This window comes from Symphalangus syndactylus, chromosome 1 (genome assembly GCF_028878055.3).
Source record: "Symphalangus syndactylus isolate Jambi chromosome 1, NHGRI_mSymSyn1-v2.1_pri, whole genome shotgun sequence".
NCBI classification, from domain to species: domain Eukaryota; kingdom Metazoa; phylum Chordata; class Mammalia; order Primates; family Hylobatidae; genus Symphalangus; species Symphalangus syndactylus.
The window spans coordinates 75,839,050-75,858,350 of record NC_072423.2 but is presented as its reverse complement, the minus strand read 5'-3'; the positions used below and the strand labels follow the sequence as shown (position 1 = coordinate 75,858,350).

Genomic DNA, 19,301 nt, shown 5'->3' with positions numbered 1-19,301 from the left:
GTGTGTTTGTTGGTGTCAGGTAGTGGGGGCTGAGACAACGGAGGAGAGGGGATGGGAATGAGTATACCTCATCAAAGTAACTGACTTGGCAAATACACTTATGAAAACTTTCTTGCATATTAAAGAAGTCACTCTCATCCTTTGTTGTTTTTCTTGTCTCCATTCCCCTTCCTCTTTGAAAAACAAAACACACAGAAAAATATGAAGGCTAATAAAACACACACCTTGAAATGACCAAATGTTATCCTTTTGTCGTATTGGCTTCAGATTTTTCTATCATGAAGTAAATACAAATGACAGATAGTTACATCTCCTTTGTTCTCCCTGATCCTGTTCACTTCTCTCCCTCCCCTCAGGTAAGGACCATCATGAAGTTCGTGTTTTGCTTTCCAATTCTTTTAGCACACAAACACATTCATAAACAATGTCTGAATTATTGTTCTGTGTGAGTTGACATGCATTGGTACTTATTCAGCTTGCTGTATTCACTCAGCCAGGGCCACAGGTTGGTTGCCCAGGCGATGCACTGCACAGTTCCTGAGGGTTGCATTCATACAGGCAACTATGATGGCTCCCTTGGGGATGTACAGGATGGCAGCCTGCACTCCAAACTCTGTTTTTGAGATCCATGTTGATGCATGATAGTGAGTTCATTTTCATTACCTGATAGCTTTCATCATGTGGCTGGGCCGCATTTCATTTTTCCATTTCCTTAGTGGAAGGCAACATTTTGCTACGGCAAACAGTGTTTCAGGGAACATCCTTATGCATGTCTGCATACGTGCAGGTGCACACATTTCCCTGGGGAATCATCATTCTCTGTTTAACTGTGATTTTTAAAAAATGATTCTACTGAACAGTGTAATAAGAAAAAGACAAATGATACAACTGAAAATATTTATTAGTATGAATCAGTGTGTGTTAAACCAAAAATAACAGATACAGTTGGGCATTGTTGATGGAAATGCTTTACTACAGAATAGAATACGTGGCGGAAAGGTCCTAGCTGACTGCAGCGGTGTCTTGTATGTGCAGGAACTGGGTCCAGCCCAGACGGAAGCTCTTTACAAAAACACGAGAAAAGGGAGCAGTTTGCACAACAGGGCAGCACCATTGGATTACGGGGTCTGGTTTCAACAATGATGTTAAAACAGTAAGCTAGATACCCAATCAGTCTGAATACAGTTCAGAGCCCTTTAGTTTATAAGCTAGTTCACCATTCAACTTGCCATGAGCATTGCAGAACAGTGAGAACTGGAGCCCACACAAAAAGCTCAGTTTCAGCCACCACATGCCAAGGTCCTTGATTGTCGAGGAAATATTTCAGTCATCCAAACCTTTCTCAGAAAATGAACTCAGTTTCCATTGGGGCACAGCCCTTATTGTTAGCTAAAAGTTAGTTTCGGGCCTTCAACCTTTTAGTCTGCAAGGTAACGTCATATTCAACAGCCTAATGTGCCATTTTTAACCATAAAATGGCAAGTCAATTATGTGGCGACGTAAAATGCTTGCACAACTCCACTGCCATTCTCAGAGATTTCCATTGGGAAGCCATCCCTCTGAGAAGCCATGCCTACCTTATATTAACACATGGCTAGGGGCCAAACTCAGCCAGTGAAATGGATTAGATGTCGGAATAACACATATACAATCATATTTACACAGATAACACTCATGCCACACATGAAAGAAAAAAAAAGGGAGAAGGAACAAATTTTGGAAAATGATGCCAAGGATGCTACATCACATGAAACTACATGACTTTTTTTAGCAACAGTAATTTCCAGGCCTTTACATAATATTACATGGTTATGGTTCAATTATTAGACAACCAGGAAGTAAACCCGAGCCCAAACAAAGGAAGGTTGTAAAGCCTCATTGTAGAGAAGGCCTGAGCATCCACAGAGAAGATACAATGTTTATGTGAATCCTGGTGTGCCCAAGTGTGATCTTCACCGACTACTCTGAGTGCTGATGAGAATATATATATTGTCCTCTGACTGGCTTGAATAGCGAAGGCAATACAGAAAGGTAACAGAGTGGTTTCACACCCTCATGTGCTTTTGAAATAAAACCATGGGCTCATTAGTGGGTAGCTCACTATGTGTGGCTAAGACTAGACATTTTATGCAAAACACAACCACTGCAAACCCAGCCCAAAGATGCAAAATTCTCATCTAGGATACTTACCCCTCAGCTAAAAAACCTGAACAGCTGTCTAGAGATAAACCCAGGTTCTCAGGGAAAACTGGATGAGGAAAGGTTACAAAATAAGCCTGCACGTCAGCTGGAAAGAGGTCACTTCAATTTTCAACTCAATTTTTTTTTTTTTTTTTTTTTACCTTTGGCAAGGGGTATGATCATTTCTTGGCCTGTAAGCACAATATGCCAACCATTAATGTGGACAATGTGGAAAAAACCCTAAAAATCCCTGCAAAGGCCCTGTCAAGACATCCAAATGCCACTCGCTAACAGTTTTTGAGATACCTATTTGGGAGAGCCAAATGGAATTCTTAAAGCAAAATAAATGTTTTCCAGCCTTCACATCCTAACACTGTCAATGAACTCTCTTAAATTGAGTGAAGTGGAAGCGTGCTGAGTTACTGAAGTGCCAAGTCTTTAATCCAATCAGCTCACGACCTCTTTCCTGACTTTCGCAATATAGATTGTCAATAAAGGTTAGCTGTCCCTTGAATGCTCATGGCAAAGAAGGTACCAGCTGGCCCTGGTTAGCACACAGCATGATTAACCATTTCTGAGCACCAATCCTAATGTCCTTTAAGAATCACCCCCTAATATAAGCCCTGGTGGGAAATCCACTGCTTCTTGATCCCAACTTTTTGTGAAAGTTAGAATGGTAATAGAATTTGAATTTTCAGTAGGAATCAGTTCTCTTCCTTTCCACACTTTTTCTTCCTTGACTTCCTTTGGATTCAAACATCTTTAATTAATTGAGCAGACAGGGAATCTGAAAAGGAAGGTTTTCATCGGAGCCCATTCTCAGTTCCTTGGCATTCCAGGGTCGGACCTCTGGTTAGCCCTAAAACCCTTCTCCTCAAGCTAGAAACATAAAAATACTTTTCCTGATTTTGTAGTTTTTTTGGGTCTAGAATTTTAAAGTGCTGACACTTCCTCTGGCTGGCTTTCCTGTAACCTATTATTAATTGCTATTATTAGAAGTTTGCCCAATGATTTAGATTCAAACATTAAATTTAATTCTAGTTAATTCTCTTCCCCTAGATATGACACCAAGAGATATTCTCTTAGTAAAATAATACTATGTGCATTAAACTTCTCTAAGACAGGAGGAATGTATTCCTGCGGAGGAGATGCACGTCAGGTAGTCTCTTGAATAATGTGTATATCCTGCATCTCTCACCACTTATATAGTGATTACTTAAATCACTCTTTCAAACTAGGCCACCCAATCCCAAAATTATATGCAATAATTTAGGTTGATTTGGTTTGTTTGGGTATATATGACCATAGCTTAGAAAAATGTTCACCAATTAAAAGTGGTGTAGACAACAGTTTCTAATACACTCTTCCTGGCTTCTGTAATAGCTCAAGCCTCAGTCTGGGTGATGGTCCACTGACACTTCTCTGATTTCCTTCCAAAAAGTAATAAATAAAGGCTTACTTCCAAAGCTAGCTAAAAACTAACCTCCTCAACTAAATTTGCCTTTCAGTGAAGGTTGGTTAGGTAACAAAGGCAATGACACTGAAGTAGTTACTGGAATTTGGATAGGTAGCACAGGAAATCCGAGTGGAACGCCACTTTAGAATCCCATACACATAATAAGGCATTAAGACTTTTGTATACATCCAAGAATTTTTAAAGGTTTTTTTTTTTTTTTTTTTTTTTTTTTTTTTTTTTTTTTTTTAGCAGAAATGCAACTACATCCCCTCCATGTGCATTTCACACACTAAAGGCCATTTTGTGGTGGTGTGGTGGGTTTTCCCAGGGTTTTCTAAAATCCTTTTCAGGAACATTTCCTGCCCCGCCCCCTGCAGGTCTTCCAGGATGCAAAGCCAGTGTGCTCACTCTTCTCAAAGTGAGGTGCCAGGCCACTGAGCGTAGGGTCCTTCAGCAGCGCACAGGATGTGGGCTCTGGCTTCTTCAAGTACCACGGACCACGGCCCTTGGGTCAACAGCACCGGCGGCTGGCTTGCATAGGTGGCTGCCCAACTTTGATTCCTCCACTGTTTCCATTTTCATGGGGGTCCAAGGGTGGGATCTGGCGGCCTGGAACAAAAAGGAGGCCAAGGGTGAGTTCCCTTTCCTACAGCCAACACTGCACACACAGATTTTCACCCTGCTTCAACACTCCTGCTTAATATTTGGGCTGTGCAGAAAATAAAGGTGTTCCCGGAGGGGCTCCTTTCTCCTTCCTTCCTTTCCTCCCTCCTTTCCTTCTTCCTCTCCTTTCCTCCCTAGTTCTGCTGCATGAAGCCCAATTCATGGGCTTAGGAAGTTCACGTAAGGAACAGTCCAGCAGTTTCCTGATGGTGTGGATTTCCTGGGCTAGGAAGATCCACTCCTGGGGGCAGTTCCCATCCAGCCTCCGCTCATCAGCGCACTCTTCCCTCCCTGCCTTTCCAGAGACCCATCCTGATATAATGAGCAGCTTTCATGGTACCGTGACTTCAACAGTAACAGTGAGTACTCATCCATCTTTTCTGCTTCTCAAAATAGAAATAGATTTGAATTGTAATCTTCCTAGCAGTGTCATTTATTAACACTTAGTTCATCATCCCTCATCCTGCCAATGCATTTAGATCATTAACTGGAAAGCCCTACAGAGACACTTTTCATAGGAAACAATATGTTAATGTCATCCACAAGAAATCTTATTTTTACTTAACTTAATTTTAAAAATTATCAGAGAGTCTCTATGAATAAACACAAAATAAAAATTAAACAGGCAATGGAAGGGGCCAGGGAGATGATAGCTAAAGGGTATGGGTTTCTTTATGAGGTGATTTTTCTAAAATTGACTGTGCTGATGGCTGCACAGATCTGTGAATATACCAAACACCACTGAATTGTACACTTGAAATGGGTGAAATGTATGGTATGTGAATTTTATCTCAATAAAGTTGTTTTCTGAAAAAAGGTAATGGAATCTGGAAATAACCTTAGTAGCTCCCAGTTTTCAAAGATTTTCACAAACACCATCCTCACCTTGCCCTGTGAATTTGATGTAATGGTCGTTATTATCACCATTTCACTCTGACTTGAGAACTTGAGCACTTTGCTGAAGGTCCCATCAATAACAGGCAGTAGTACAGCTGGTGCTTTGATTATAATCTACACCTTGATTTCCTGATGGGTCCCAAGGCCTGTGCTCTTCCCACTGAACCACATTAGCTCTCTTTGCTACTTTTCTATCCCCCTTGAAAAAGGCATGAAACACTAGCTCTAAAATGAGGATTTTGTTTTATTCTTGAGACAGGGTCTCACTCTGTCACCCAGGCTGAAGTGCAGTAGCTTGATCATGGCTTACTGCAACCTCGAACTCCAGGGCTAAAGGGATCCTCCCACCTCAACCTTCTGAGTAGCTGGGACTATAGGTGTGCGCCACCATGCCCTGATAAATTTTTTTTTTTTTTGGTAGAGATAGGGTCTGCTATGTTGCCCAGGCTGGTCTCAAACTCCTGACCTCAAGTGATCCTCTCACTTTGGTCTCCTAAAGTGCTGAGATTACAGGTATGAGCCACCAGGCCTAAGCTAAAATGAATATCTCTATCTATCTGTCTGTCTGTCCATCTATCTATCTATCTATCTATCATCTATCTATCATCTATATTTTTTTTATTGGCTAGTTAGTGTATTCATTTGCTAAGGAACCAGTAATTAGAAGTGGAAGGGAAATTGGTTCTAAAGACAAAGTCTTTTTTTTTTTGGGTTGTGGTATTGATTTATTGTTCCCCAGCACATCTTAAAAATCACACATCGGCATTTGCTTAGAGAACAGTACAGTCTAAGAAAACCAGTAAGAGGAGAATCCGAACACACACTGAAAGCACGGAATACTGACTATGTGTTGGGCCCTGACAAAGTCTTTTAATGCAAGTGGATGTTACCTAATGACCATATAGAGCGCCAAAACACCCCAGCAGAGGTGCATTTCCACAAGGGACAAAAAGAGTTGATTTCAAAGGTAATCATGCATTGTGTAGATCAGATGGTATAGATAGTCACCAAAGCTTAAGCATGAAGATTAAGGTCACCAGCATTTAACTCCAAACTCAAAAGTAATAGTAGAGATCTTCATTTGACAATGAAGCAAATGAAAAGTTTGCAACAATTTCCGCAGCTGTGGCTTTTGCCAGAGATCTACAGAGCTTTTGCAGGCCATCCCCAAAACACTTCAGTCCTAATCCAGGGGCAAAGGAGACCGTAAGTATGAATTTTCCTTTTCTGGACATGCTATTCTTTTAAATTTATCACAATTAAAAGGGAGTAAACAAAATGCCTCTTCTACTTAGTCAACCTTAAGTGATAAATAGAGAAGGAAGTCTCCAATGACTACCAGTACTCTTTAAAGATCTAGCCAAGTCAGATCTTGCCAATAAAGAGTTACTTACTCCTGAGGAGAAAGGGGTGACAGTGTCGAGTTACATCATTATTGAAGTTAGTAATATTTCAGGAGCCTCCTGAGTGTGTTACACAGTGCAATCAGGACTTTCGCTTTTGCACCTGAAATATTTTTGGACAGTACTATAATTCTCATGGGTACAGTTGTTGCCCTAGTTAGCCAAGAGCTCTTTACTTATCAGTAAAAGGAGTTGACATTTTAGCATTTTTTACTGTATCAAAATCAACATCCTATGTTAACATCAACTTTGTGGTGTCCCTATGCTAACTCTAATGTTAGCAAAACGGCATTAGCTTTTTAGCCCTCCATGACTTTACTTCCCTCATGTCTTGTTTTCATAAGTTTTTTGCTTTGGAAAGTACACAAATTAAAGAAAAAGTTTATATGTAAGACAGTTATTAAAGTGACAAAAGTATAGTGAAAATCTAGAAACAAAGAGCGTACAGATAGCAAAGTAGGATGCCAGGAAGGTCTGTCCACACCTTTCCTCGCTTTCCGCCACCTCCTTCCTCTTTGCTGCTTCTCATTTCTCTCCCCAGTCAACAGTGAGCACTGATGCATAGAATGCAAACTGAGGAAGGCCTGGCTCTGTCTCAAGGAGACTCCCCTCTCGCATGTTTTGAACTCTTAGCAGCACTCCTGAATCAGCTGTTGAACATGGCTTCTTAGGTGTGCCAGGTTCTTTTATCTTCAGAATATTCAAAATTTCACTTATTAGACTAAAATATTTCTCAGGCTTCATTTTTCTCCTTCGGTAGAAAGAGTTTTGAGATGTGAGAGAGTCAGCATTCCAGTTCAATGAACTTGGACCAGTTATTTAAAACCTCCGAGCCTTCCTTTCTTCACCTGTAGAACGAATGTGGGAAAGGAACACACACAGCCTTCACTAAAAGGGGAGGAACCAATGATGATGGAGGGAGTCCCCAGCAGTCGAGGGCTTCATGGGTTTTGCATGGCGGGGAGAAATGCTGTGTGATTCATGGTCACGGACAATTCTCAGGGTTCAGTTAGTGGACCGGGACCCACCCTGCTCATCTACAAAACTCTCAGCCTGGGATGAGTCACACACATGCCAACCTCAAACACAGGGAGAAGGAAATGCTTCCACGCAGAGACAGAGAAAAGCCAGATCATAACAATGAGGCCAGCACCTTTAAAAGGAGAAGGGAGCCTGCACCAGGAAACCAGAACGCGAAACCAGAAAGCAAACCCCGAACGCAAACCCTGATCTTAGGGCCTAAGGTATTCAGAACTTACCGGAAGGTTCAAGGCACTTACACAAAGACATGGTTTTGGAAAATGGCCATGGCATTCTGTACCAAGGTGATCACCTTGGAACACTGTTGAATCAGTATTATTTACACAGGCATACAGCAGGACAAAAATATATACACAAACATCTGAAAAGGCTCTGAGCCTCATCTGTAGGTTTCCACTCTTACAAAATGTGCTCTAAGTAGTCAGCCTCCAGAACAAGTTGTCCTTGAGCATAAATTTGAGGCCAGAGTGTTTATTTTAATAGGGTTTGGATTTTGTAAGATGCTGTCTAGGAGAAGTTTAAAAGACTTTTTTTTTTGAAGTTCAGTTTTCCTGAAAGTTGACAGTCTAGAGGAAAAGCAGGTTTTAGAAATGATTCCACAGGAACACAGTATGTGAAAACAAATTCCTAGCTTGTAAGTTTTATCCTGGCTCTGAACTGGGCTGTCATACATTTACACACAACAAAAATAAAACAGCAAGCTTAGCTGGGGCTGTTCCCTTTCCCCGTGGACCAGCCATTTCCTGCGTGAGCGCTGACTCTCCTGCTAACAATTCCGCTGTATGTGATTCTTCTCTCCTTTCATTCCAGTTCCAGTATTTACTTGGCTTGGTTATCTTTTGTTTGGTGTTAGCAATGCTGGCAGTTGCTGTGTAACATCCATTTCTTGATCTGATTTTCTGAATCATCCAGATGAGTAACTTGACCAAGTTTGCTAGGACTTGGCAGTATTCACTCTTGATAATGACCTCTAGCCTCTAGCCATGTAGAGAGGGGGTCTCTGGAACACAGCAATGACTCACGATCATGGAACATCACCCTAATAACGCAGAACTGGGGGACACACACATGTTACTTGAAGTTATTCCCTGTCACTGTCCTCTTGCTGCCATAAAGAAGACAATATTAGGATTACTAGAAGGCTCTGAATATTAGGATAAAGAGGAATGCGCTACATGCTATAAAGGACCGGAATGGATTCTCAGATGGGAAGCTCATTGGGTCAGGAGGCCTGGAAAGCCCAGGTCGTTAGGTGAGCCTTAAGTATGCCATGGGGAAGCAGGAAGCACAGATGGACAGGGAAACTGTGGAAGATGCTTAGCAGGAGGTGACAACTGCGTGGAGGCGGGAGAGTCGACACAGAGACAAAAAACCTGAAGTTAAAAGTCTAGGGAGGTAAAGAAGTGGTGATGCACCTGCACGAGGGGAATCAGGGGAGGTCACAATTGCTCCAAAATGCCAAGGTGTCCAACACACAGGGACTTAAGCTACTTTAAAATCATTAGGCTTCCCCCCTCGTTCTCAGTAAACTAACACAGGAACAGAAAATCAAACACCACGTGTTCTCACTCATAAGTGGGAGTTGAACAATGACAACACATGGACACAGGGAGGGGAACATCACACACCAGGACCTGTCGAGGGGTTGGGGGCGAGGGGAGCGAGAACGTTAGGAAAAATACCTAATGCATGCAGGTCTTAAAACCTAGATGACAGGTTGATACGTGCAGCAAACCACTATGGCATATGTATACCTGTGTAACAAACCTGCATGTTCTGCACATGTATCCTGGAATTTAAAGTTAAAAAAAAATAAAGTAAAATAAAAAAATAAAACCTTAAAAAAAATCATTAGGCTTCCCTACCACTCAAAGGCGCCTTTCCCTTTCTTTTTTTAATTGATAAACTTTATTTATTTATTTTTTGAGCAGTTTTTGGTTTACGGAAAAAAATTCAGTGAAAAATAGAGAGATGGCATATACCTTCCTCTCCTCATCTTCAATTTCTCCCATTTTTAACATCTTGCTTTAGTGGAACATTTGTAACAACTGATGAACCAACATTTGCTAAAGACATCACTATTAAGGATAGTCTATAGTTCACAGGAGGGTTCACTTTTGGCACTGTATATTTTATGGGTTTTGATAAACGTATAATAACATGTATCCTACTTTATAGTATCAGACAGAACAGTTTCACTGCCCTAAAAATCCTGTGACACACCAATTCATCCCTCCCCCAACAACCCACAGCAACCACTGATCTTTTTGCTGACTCCACAATTTTGTCTCCTCCAGAGTGTCATGTAGTTGGAGTCACACAGTGTGTAGTCTTTTCAGATTGGCTCCTTTCACTCAGCAATATGCATTTAAGGTTCTTCCACATTTTTTATGGTTTGATAGCTCATTTTCTTCTTATCCCTTATAATATTCCATTATATGAATGTATCCCTTTAATTTTTTTATTTTAACATTTAGAAATTGTAAGACAGAAAAAGCACAAATCAAAAGGGAAAAAACCTGACAAACTACATTTCATCAATAATTAAAAACCTCTTTTCTCCAAACAACACTGTCAAGAAAATGAAGACAAGCCACAGCCTGGGAGAAAATAATTGAAAAACAAATATCTAATAAAAAATATGTATCCAAAATATATAAGTAATCTTTAGAACTCAACAATAAGAAGACAAACGACCCATTACAAAATGGGTAGAATTTGAAAAGGCTCTTCACCAAGTTATACAAATTGAAAACAAGCTCATGAAAAGACACTCAACATTACTAGTCATTAGGAAAATGCAAACAAAAATCACAATGTGATACCACTAAACTTCCTTTCGAATGGTTAATATTTTACAAACTGACAGTACCAAGTGTTGACAAGGACTTGGAGCAACTGGAACTCCCACACATTGGTGGTGGTAACATACTGTAGTAAAACCACTTGGAAGACAGTTTGGCATTCTAATCTTAGAAAGTTAAAAACACACCTACCAGACAAGCCAGCCATTCCATTCCTTAGTATTTACACACACAAAGACTTGTACATGAATACTCATAGCACCCTTACTGGTTATCACCCAAAACTGGAAACAATCCAAATGTTAGGTGAATAGATTAATAAATTGTGGTTTATGCATGCAATGGAATACTATTCAGGAAAAAAAAGGAACTCAGCAAAATCCATATTGTCTTAAACTCTGCAGGAAAACTGTTCTAATTTCTTTGATAAACAAATTGCATAAGTGGAAAAAAAGAAAGATGGAATGGAAAGCTATTGCTTAAGAGAGGCCTAAAAGACACACCAACTAATCCCAGCATGTGGAGATTATTTCCATTCTGATGTAAACAAACAGTAACATGCAAACAAAGAAACCATTTATGACAACTATGAACTTTTTGGAAATTTGACCACAGACCGTTTATTTGATGATAGTAATTTATATGATAACAGCATTCTGGTTATCAATATGATAACATAGTTGTCATTGTTTAAAAAAATTATGGACAAAATATTTACAGATTAAATTAGATGTCTGAGATTCTCTTCAAAATAATATAGGTGGTGAGCACAGGATGGGATAGAGATGACACAAGCTTGGTTTTGAGTATACAATGGTTCACTATATTATTCAGTGTACTTGTGTATGTGTTTGAAATTTTACATAATAAAGTGTTTTTTAAGTTCCCTGGAATCTGACCATAATGAAACAACCACTGTTAACATTTTGATATGTATCCTTCCAAGAAGAATATATTCTTGGAATAATATTTATCATTATATATGTTGAAATATATTATGAAATATGTGGAATATGATATTGAAATATATTATGAAATATATGAAATATTATATTGAAATAGATTACGAAATATTATGAAATATGAAATATATTATGAAATCAGGATATTATATGAACTGCTCTGTAACTTCCATTTCACACTCAATGATTGATCTTTTTATGTCAGTAAACAAAGATTTATGTCATCCTTTTGAATCACTTGTTTATATGGGTGTACTATGATTTCTTAAAAACTGTTTCCTAACTTTTGGACAGTTCAGTAATTTTCTGTTTTCTGCTATCATGAATAATGTTACAATAAACCACGCTGTGCAATGAGACATGATATAGACAAGCTAAGAGCATGTGCCCCGGAGCCTGTCTGCCTCTCACTTATTAGCTGTGTGCCCTGGGGAAAGTTACAAGCCTCTCCGGGCCTCAATTTCCTCATCTGTAAAATAGGGATGATAACAGTGCCTACTTCATAGGATCAAGGGTGCATTAATGAGCTGAGTATATATTTCAGCAATTGCAACAAAAGCACAGAATCAGAGTTCCATACATATTAAACCTTGTTATTATGTTTGCACACCTGAACAATTTCTTCTTTAGAATTGCTGGAATAAAAGACATGCCTTTTGAGACCCAACTTGCCCATATGCTGAAATGACATTATTTCACATTCACTAAATTAACTTTTTTGGGGGTAAGAAAGTGGACAAACTTTGTCTTTGTCCTTTCCTTGTTCCTTAACTGCTAAACTTACCTTCACTTGATGGCTTGCTGTACTATTATAAAATCTGCAAACCTTTTGCTTTGCTTTAAAATGTCTTTAACCTGCTATTAACCAAAGGTGCCTAGAGCACAATACTCTGTGAACAAATGTTTCCAGAACAAGACATGATCACTACCCACAAGTCTTAACTTCTTGTCTTTCATATTAACACCCTATTCCAATTTTCCAAGCCAATATGCTTGTACCTCTAAATATATTTACCTTATCTATTTATTTATTTTAGAGATAGGATCTCATTCTGTTGCCCAGGCTGCAGGGCGGTGGCACAGTCATAGCTCACTGCAGCCTCAAACTCCTGAGCCCAAGTGATCCTCCTGACTCAGTCTCCAGAGTAGCTGGGACTACAGGTGCACACCACCATGCCCATATATTCACCTTAATAAAACAAATGTTTCTCACCTTGCTCTCAAACTAACAACAAATATAAAACCTAGTCTAACGTCTCTAGTGTCTCCAAGTGTAATTTTCAGGAGAAAGTCCTGCTTTCCCTGCCACAGTCAACATTTAAATTAACTGGAGCAAAATGCATAGCTATTTTGCTGGGTTCCACCCCAATCCAGACATTTTTCTGCTGAGCCTGCAGCTCCACCTCTCTTTGCCCTCAGGAAAAGTTAAAATACTTTTAAGGAGATATTTGAGTTGAGTAATTAAAATCCACAAACCAGCTGGCCATGGTGGCACACACCTGTAATCCCAGCACTTTGAGAAGCCAAGGCGGGAGGACCACTTGAGCCCAGGAGTTCAAGACCAGCCTGGACAATACAGCGAGACCTCATCTCTAAAAATAAAAAAATAATAATAATCTACAAACCAAAACTTGGGTTCACCACAATCCAGAATCCTGTATGCTAGGCTCATAACCAAATCCAGCCCAGAGCACTTGTTCCTATGCCAATCCTCCTCATTCCGGGAAACAGAACCCGGGGATGACTCTTGGTAACGCTATCTTCCTCATTCCCCATCTCCTTCCAGTGTTATTGGTTCTTCTTCCAGAAGATTTCTGAAATCCAGCTCCACTTCCTCCACCCTCGTCCAAGCCACTTCTCTCCTGGATTATTACAATCGCATGCCAACTGATTGAGACATGCGGAGACTTTCCTCCTTCTACGTGTGATCTTCTTTTGTAAATGTAAATTGGACACTCTGCACTCCTGCTTTAAAAGCTTGAGGGGCTTCCAATTGTTTCAGAGTATCACCCTTACCCCCATGGCAAGGCCCTGCTGAGTCTCTAACCACAACTTCCCACAGCACTCCTTGCTCTTCCTTAAAAGCACCACGCCATTTCCTGCCTTGCGACTTGGCTCCTGCGGTTTGCTCTGCCTGATAGCTCTTTGCCCACTGGCCTTTTCTCGTTTTTCAGGTCCAGCTTAAAATCATTTCCTCGGGGAGGCCTTCCTCACCCAATCTAAAGCCACTCCCTCGCCCCATAGTAACCTCTCACAGTCCGCTCCTTCGCCGCGCAGCACTGATTACCAAGAGTCACCAGACACCAATCTGACTGTGCCCACAGCTGTCTCCCCCTCTCCACTGTCACTGTAATTTGTCACCGTGCTGTCCCCAGGGTCTAGCATGGCACCTACCCATAAAACAGTACAGTATATATTTGTGAATAAACGAATCAAGAGTAAGTAGGCTTGTCTAATTTGCTGTTCTTCAACCTGAAATTCCCAGAGAAAAGTGATCACATTTCACTTTATATCATGAGATGAGGACAAAGATCCAAATTCAAAGCCCCGAATTTAGCACCATTCCATTTATTGGTCTCAGCTTTATGGGTAATACAAAAGACAAGCTCCCAAAGAACTTCCAATCTCACTAGAAGAACAGACACATACCTAAACGCTTGGAGAATCATTTAAAGATAGAATATGTTTAAGTGTCAAAATGGCAGAAAAAACCAAAAGTAACCTCAAGTTTTTACTTTTCTTCCATGGGTGTAAGAACCCAAGGAAAAAAAATAAACAAACCCTGAGTAGAAATGCATGGAAGAGAATTAGCCACATGCAGGCAGATAAAGTAGGTCTAAAAATGTGATTTAGAAAAGGGTGCCTGGAGGAATATCAATCAGATGACAATATATTATATGAGGAGGACAAACTGCACAGACCACCCCAAACAGAGCAGCACCTAAATCCTTTACAGGGTAGCTTCAGTCTTTAAAAAGATAACGTATTTTTGCAAGCAGTCTCCAGTTAGACACTATATTTGCCAATGTTCAGAAAACACAGTTGTCTCATTTCTGGTTTATGAACACTATGGGACTGTAAAAGAGAAACATTCATCTCTTCAACTGAGTCAATGTGAATTAATTTTGTTTAAGCACACCTTTTTAAAGGGCTTTTATTTTCACAGCTCCTTAACTTTTTATTGCATCTTTTCTCCAGGCATAGTCAACTGTGGAGCATTGCTTTGGGGAGCCTAGGTGTCAGCAATATGTAGTTCTATTTTAAGCTCAGGGAGGAGCACATGTAATATAAGTAGGAATACGGAAAAGAAAAATACATGAAAAGTCTGCTGCAATATATTTAGGTGTACTTGGAATTGTGTTTTAAATTAACCTGCAATTAGGCTACGGAACCCCATTCTGAAGAAATTCACCTGAAGGAGAAAAGAGGCAAAAGATAGGCACCAGTGCTTACATATGCAGATAGACAGGCAGAAAGATGGACAGATGGACAGACAGACGGATGGATAGATAGACAGATGAATAGACAGACAGATGTACAGATGGATAGATAGATGGACAGATGGATAGACAGACAGATGGACAGCTAGAGAGATGGATATACACACAGATGGACAGAAGGACAGACAGAGACAGACAGGCAGATGGACAGATAGACAAATGGACAGACGGATGGAAAGATGGATGGAAAGATGGATAGACAGACAGATGGATAGCCAGACAGATGGACAGACTGAGGTTTTGCCATTGCTGTGTATTTACAAGCTTTCTTTGTCAAGGCAGTTACAACCAAAGTATAATAAAACAGAAACAAACAATTGTTTATGTGACATGAAAGATGAGGTGATATGGGTATTTGATGGCTTATGTAGGAATTAATTACTTTGAAACCATAATTACCCATGTTTAAGCAAAGCACTTGTTTTTTCATAAAGTAGACCACCAGGATCTGAGGAATTAATCTGTTCAAAGTCCCTGTCACACACAGGAAGGGATTTATACTGGATAAATGTCTTTTAAGTTATTACTACAAGCCATGGGTGGTGGCTCACACCTGTAATCCTGGCACTTTGGGAGGCCGATGGGGGAAGATTGCTCGAGCTCAGGAGATTGAGACCAGCCTAGGCAACATGGCGAGACCTTGATTCTACTAAAAATCCAAAAATTTAGCTGGGTGTGGTGGTGCACACCTGTAGTCCCAGCTACCCAGGTGGCTGAGGTGGGAGGATTGCTTGAGCCCAGGAGGTGGAGGCTGCAGTGAGCTATGATTGCACCACTGCACTCCAGCCTGAGCAACAAAGACTGTCTCAGAAAAAAAAAGAAAAAAAGATACTAGTACAGTCCTTCCTACTCAGGCTTCTTCTCTTTCGGGTCCTTATTTGATATTTTTAAATTTTAATAATGACTTTCATAAACTTCAGAAAGCCTCCCAGCTGGTGCAGAGGCCTCAAGCTGAAGTTCAGGTCATACAAGGCACCAGGCTCCCCTGGCTGACCACTGCTATCTGTGCTGGGGGTCTTCCAAGGCCAGGGAGCTAAGGAGGAGGAGGGGGCTCTGCGGAATATGCGGGGCTGTAAGGACGGAAGGTGCTAAGGCAGTCATCCTCAGGAGCTATCTAGCTTCATTCGTTAAAACCACCTGTAAAAACAAAATGTTTCATAGCTGAACATAGCAGAAGAGCCTAATGCCACCAGAAGAGAATGAGTTTAATCTGAGGAAATGTGAGGCTAATGTAATGAGTTCGAGCTCAAACTTAGATGTCACCCAGAGTGACACAACTCCAGAGAGCATCTGCACCCACTGACCATGATGGAGAAGGGAGAGGAATGTGGGGACATGGGGTTTCCCACATGAAATTCCAGCCCCAGCCTGCTAGAGTTCAGCCATTCAGGGCAAGGAGCCTGAAACCATTCTGTTGAGAGTAAGAAATCAAAGGACGAAAGAAAGGGAAAGTGGAAAGAAGGGAAGGGGGTGAGGACCCCAGTGAAGGAAAGGGTCAGCGGCTGGGGAGGGGAGGCTCCAAGCCATTCTTTTGCATATTTCCTTTGCATATCTCTGCATAGTGTAGGTAAGGCAGGTCAGAATTCCCCATCTCCAGTGAATTCTCCATCAAGCCAACATAAACAAAAGATTCCCTCCTGTGGGTTCTTGGAGTTTAAAATAATGCACTCAAACCAGTTAAACAGAAATCAAAACTGTTCTGGGAAGCCATGGTCAGAGAGCTCTGCCAAAAACGATCTCAGGCAGGAAAGAGATCAAACCATCAGTTTCCCTTCTGGAGTTGTCTGGAGCTAAGATATTTGAGGACAATTACTGTTTTGGGGTTCAACTCTTCCTAAGGTGGATATTCCAGGAACTTCAAGGCCAGCATTTCATCAAACACCTGTACTTCTCCCAACGTCCCTGATAATGCTCCGGTCGAACTTTCCTGAGGGTGTCTCAGAGCAGTTTTCCCAGACTGCTGTCAGCAGGGACTTCTCTGGCAGAATCCAGAACAGAATGACACAACCAGAGAACTTATGAAGGTTAAATCTGTTGAGCTGGAAGCCTCACAGCTGCAGATAGATGTGTTGGCAGGACCATTAGCTGGGAACCAGCTCTGGTTGATAAGGTTATTCCCGGGGAGCCGGCATACAGTGAGCATAACAGGACCCAGCACTGGGACCAGGAAGGAGGCTATCACCCTCCCTAATTAGCTCACCAGACACAAGGGGTACCTGTACATGCCAACCCTGTATCCAATTCCCAATTTCAGGTCACACAGGATGGAGACATTACTTTTTGTAGGAGATTATCGGGCAAAAAAAGTTACTGGAAGGTTCCCTCAGTTTACCTAGAGTCATACCATCTAACAGGTGACCTTGAGTTCTATATCTTGTTTATTTTATCTCTACTCTTAACATAAAATGCTACAGAATGCATAATTTTTAATTAAAATAAACTTTATTTTTGCAACAGGATTACTTTATTTTAATTTACAGAACTCAGAGTGAAAAGGTTCCAGAACAGAATCATGGAAATCTAGAATCGAGAGGATAATAGAAGTGGGTATTAACAACTGCATAGCTGTAGATTTTGTATCCATGGCATCCGATAAATTCACACAGATGAAAAGGTCACTTCAGAGTTCTAAAATGTTATCCTTGACTCCCAGAAGCATAAAAATGCAAGTTGGGCTGAAAACCCAATTTCAGGTACTTACTGATTCCTTGAAAGAGCTCTTCGATATTAATAGCATTTTTTGCACTTGTCTCAACCACGATGGCACCTATGGATTCAGCATATTCCTTAGCATCCTTCAGGGGAACCTCCCTGGAAAAGAGGTCAAATATAGACAGGAAATGAATGCTTGTTTGTAAAATACAAATCACCCAAAAGACCAAACAGCTTGTGCGGCAACAGCTCCTTTATCTTCTTGTAGAATAATAATTCAATCACTCAGCAAGGATGGACACCTAGTATGAGTGAGACTTCTTAAAATTTAAAACCCAGTCTCTGGCATCCATGAAGAGAAGATATGCATATATAAAATAGTGTTCCTGCTCCCACAGAAGAATTCCAGAACAGCAGGGAAAACCATGATGAATATGTCAGTACACATTTCAGCTTTCAGAGCTACAGCTGATTTCAACTTTTTTCCCCATTACATGACTCAATATTAAGAAACACCAAACCACTGTTAGTATGTTTGTGCACACATGCTTTTGTGAAACTTTTTACATATTATCTTGCACAAATCAGAGAAAATATGCAATGTGCTGTGACAGTTTGGAAATGAGCGTGGTTATACCGACCATGGCTACAATACAGGATGGCATATCTGGACTTTCATCTGTAAAAGGAGTTCTCACAAAGGTTGTAGGGCATGAACTCTATTTAAATGAACAATTAAAAAAATCTCCTTGGGAGGCTGAGGCAGGAGAATGGCATGAACCCGGGAAGCGGAGCTTGCAGTGAGCCGAGATCGCGCCACTGCACTCCAGTCTGGGCGACAGAGCAAGACTCCGTCTCAAAAACAAAACAAAACAAAACAAAACAAAACAAAACAAAACAAAACAAAACAAAACAAAACTCACCCTGAATGCACCCGATTTCATCTGATCTTGGAAGCTAGGGAGGGTCAGGCCTGGCTAGTACTTGGATGGGGTCTACAGCCATACCACCCTAAAAAAATCTATTGACCTCTTTTCAATGTGAAAATGCTGTGGTGGATCCAAAGATAAAAAAGATGCAGTTCCTATTCTCCAGCAGCTGCTGCATGCCAGTCCCTCTCCCAGGGGCCAGGGAAAACACAGGTTCTGCCTTCTGGCACCTGTGCTTTAGAGCACGGACGGACAGGGCTCACCCAGGGGCACTCTAATCCACAACATTGTGACATAAAGTGCTTCAGGAGCACAGGGGGAGAAAGTGATGTGTTCTGTTCAATGGACCCAGGAAGATGTGCAGAGGTGGTCACCTTAAGTGTGGCCATGAAGGCTAGGCAAACGCAGATCAGAATCTGGGATGGGACAGCCTGAGCAGAGGCCCAGAGACAGGAGAGTGCACACATTCCCGGAGATTATTAAAAGTTGATTCTGCACCCAGCACTGCTGGGGGTGTTATGGTGGATTTGCAAATGAATGACACGGGCCAGAAGGGAGAGAATGTCAGAGTGGTTGGAGCTGAGAGAGGGAGGCACACCATGTCTGTCTATACCCCGAGGCCAACGAAGAACAGGAAGTGACAGGGTCAGCTCCACAGTCTAGGAAAAAATGGTGCTTAGAATGGACGGAGGTGAGGAGAAGAATCTGGAAGCTTCTGTAATGCTGCAGGCAAGAGGTAACACAATCCTCGACCAGAAGGATTGCTATTGGAAAAGAGAAGAAGGAGGACACAAAATCAAAACAGGGACAGAG

The 19,301-nt window shown here is 41.1% G+C and overlaps 1 protein-coding gene across 1 annotated transcript in view; it reads right to left on the bottom strand.

The window, feature by feature from the left end:
• Positions 1 to 883: 883 nt before the first annotated feature.
• Positions 884 to 19,301, bottom strand: part of RAB31 (RAB31, member RAS oncogene family) — a 167,726-nt gene continuing 149,308 nt past the window's right edge. Inside the window, exons 6-7 of the mRNA XM_055238449.2 lie at positions 17,609 to 17,718; positions 884 to 4,246 (exon numbers count right to left, since the gene is read on the bottom strand). Of these exons, the coding sequence (XP_055094424.1) occupies positions 4,149 to 4,246; positions 17,609 to 17,718 (208 nt within the window). The 3' untranslated portion in view covers positions 884 to 4,148. The remainder of the gene's footprint in view (positions 4,247 to 17,608; positions 17,719 to 19,301) is intronic.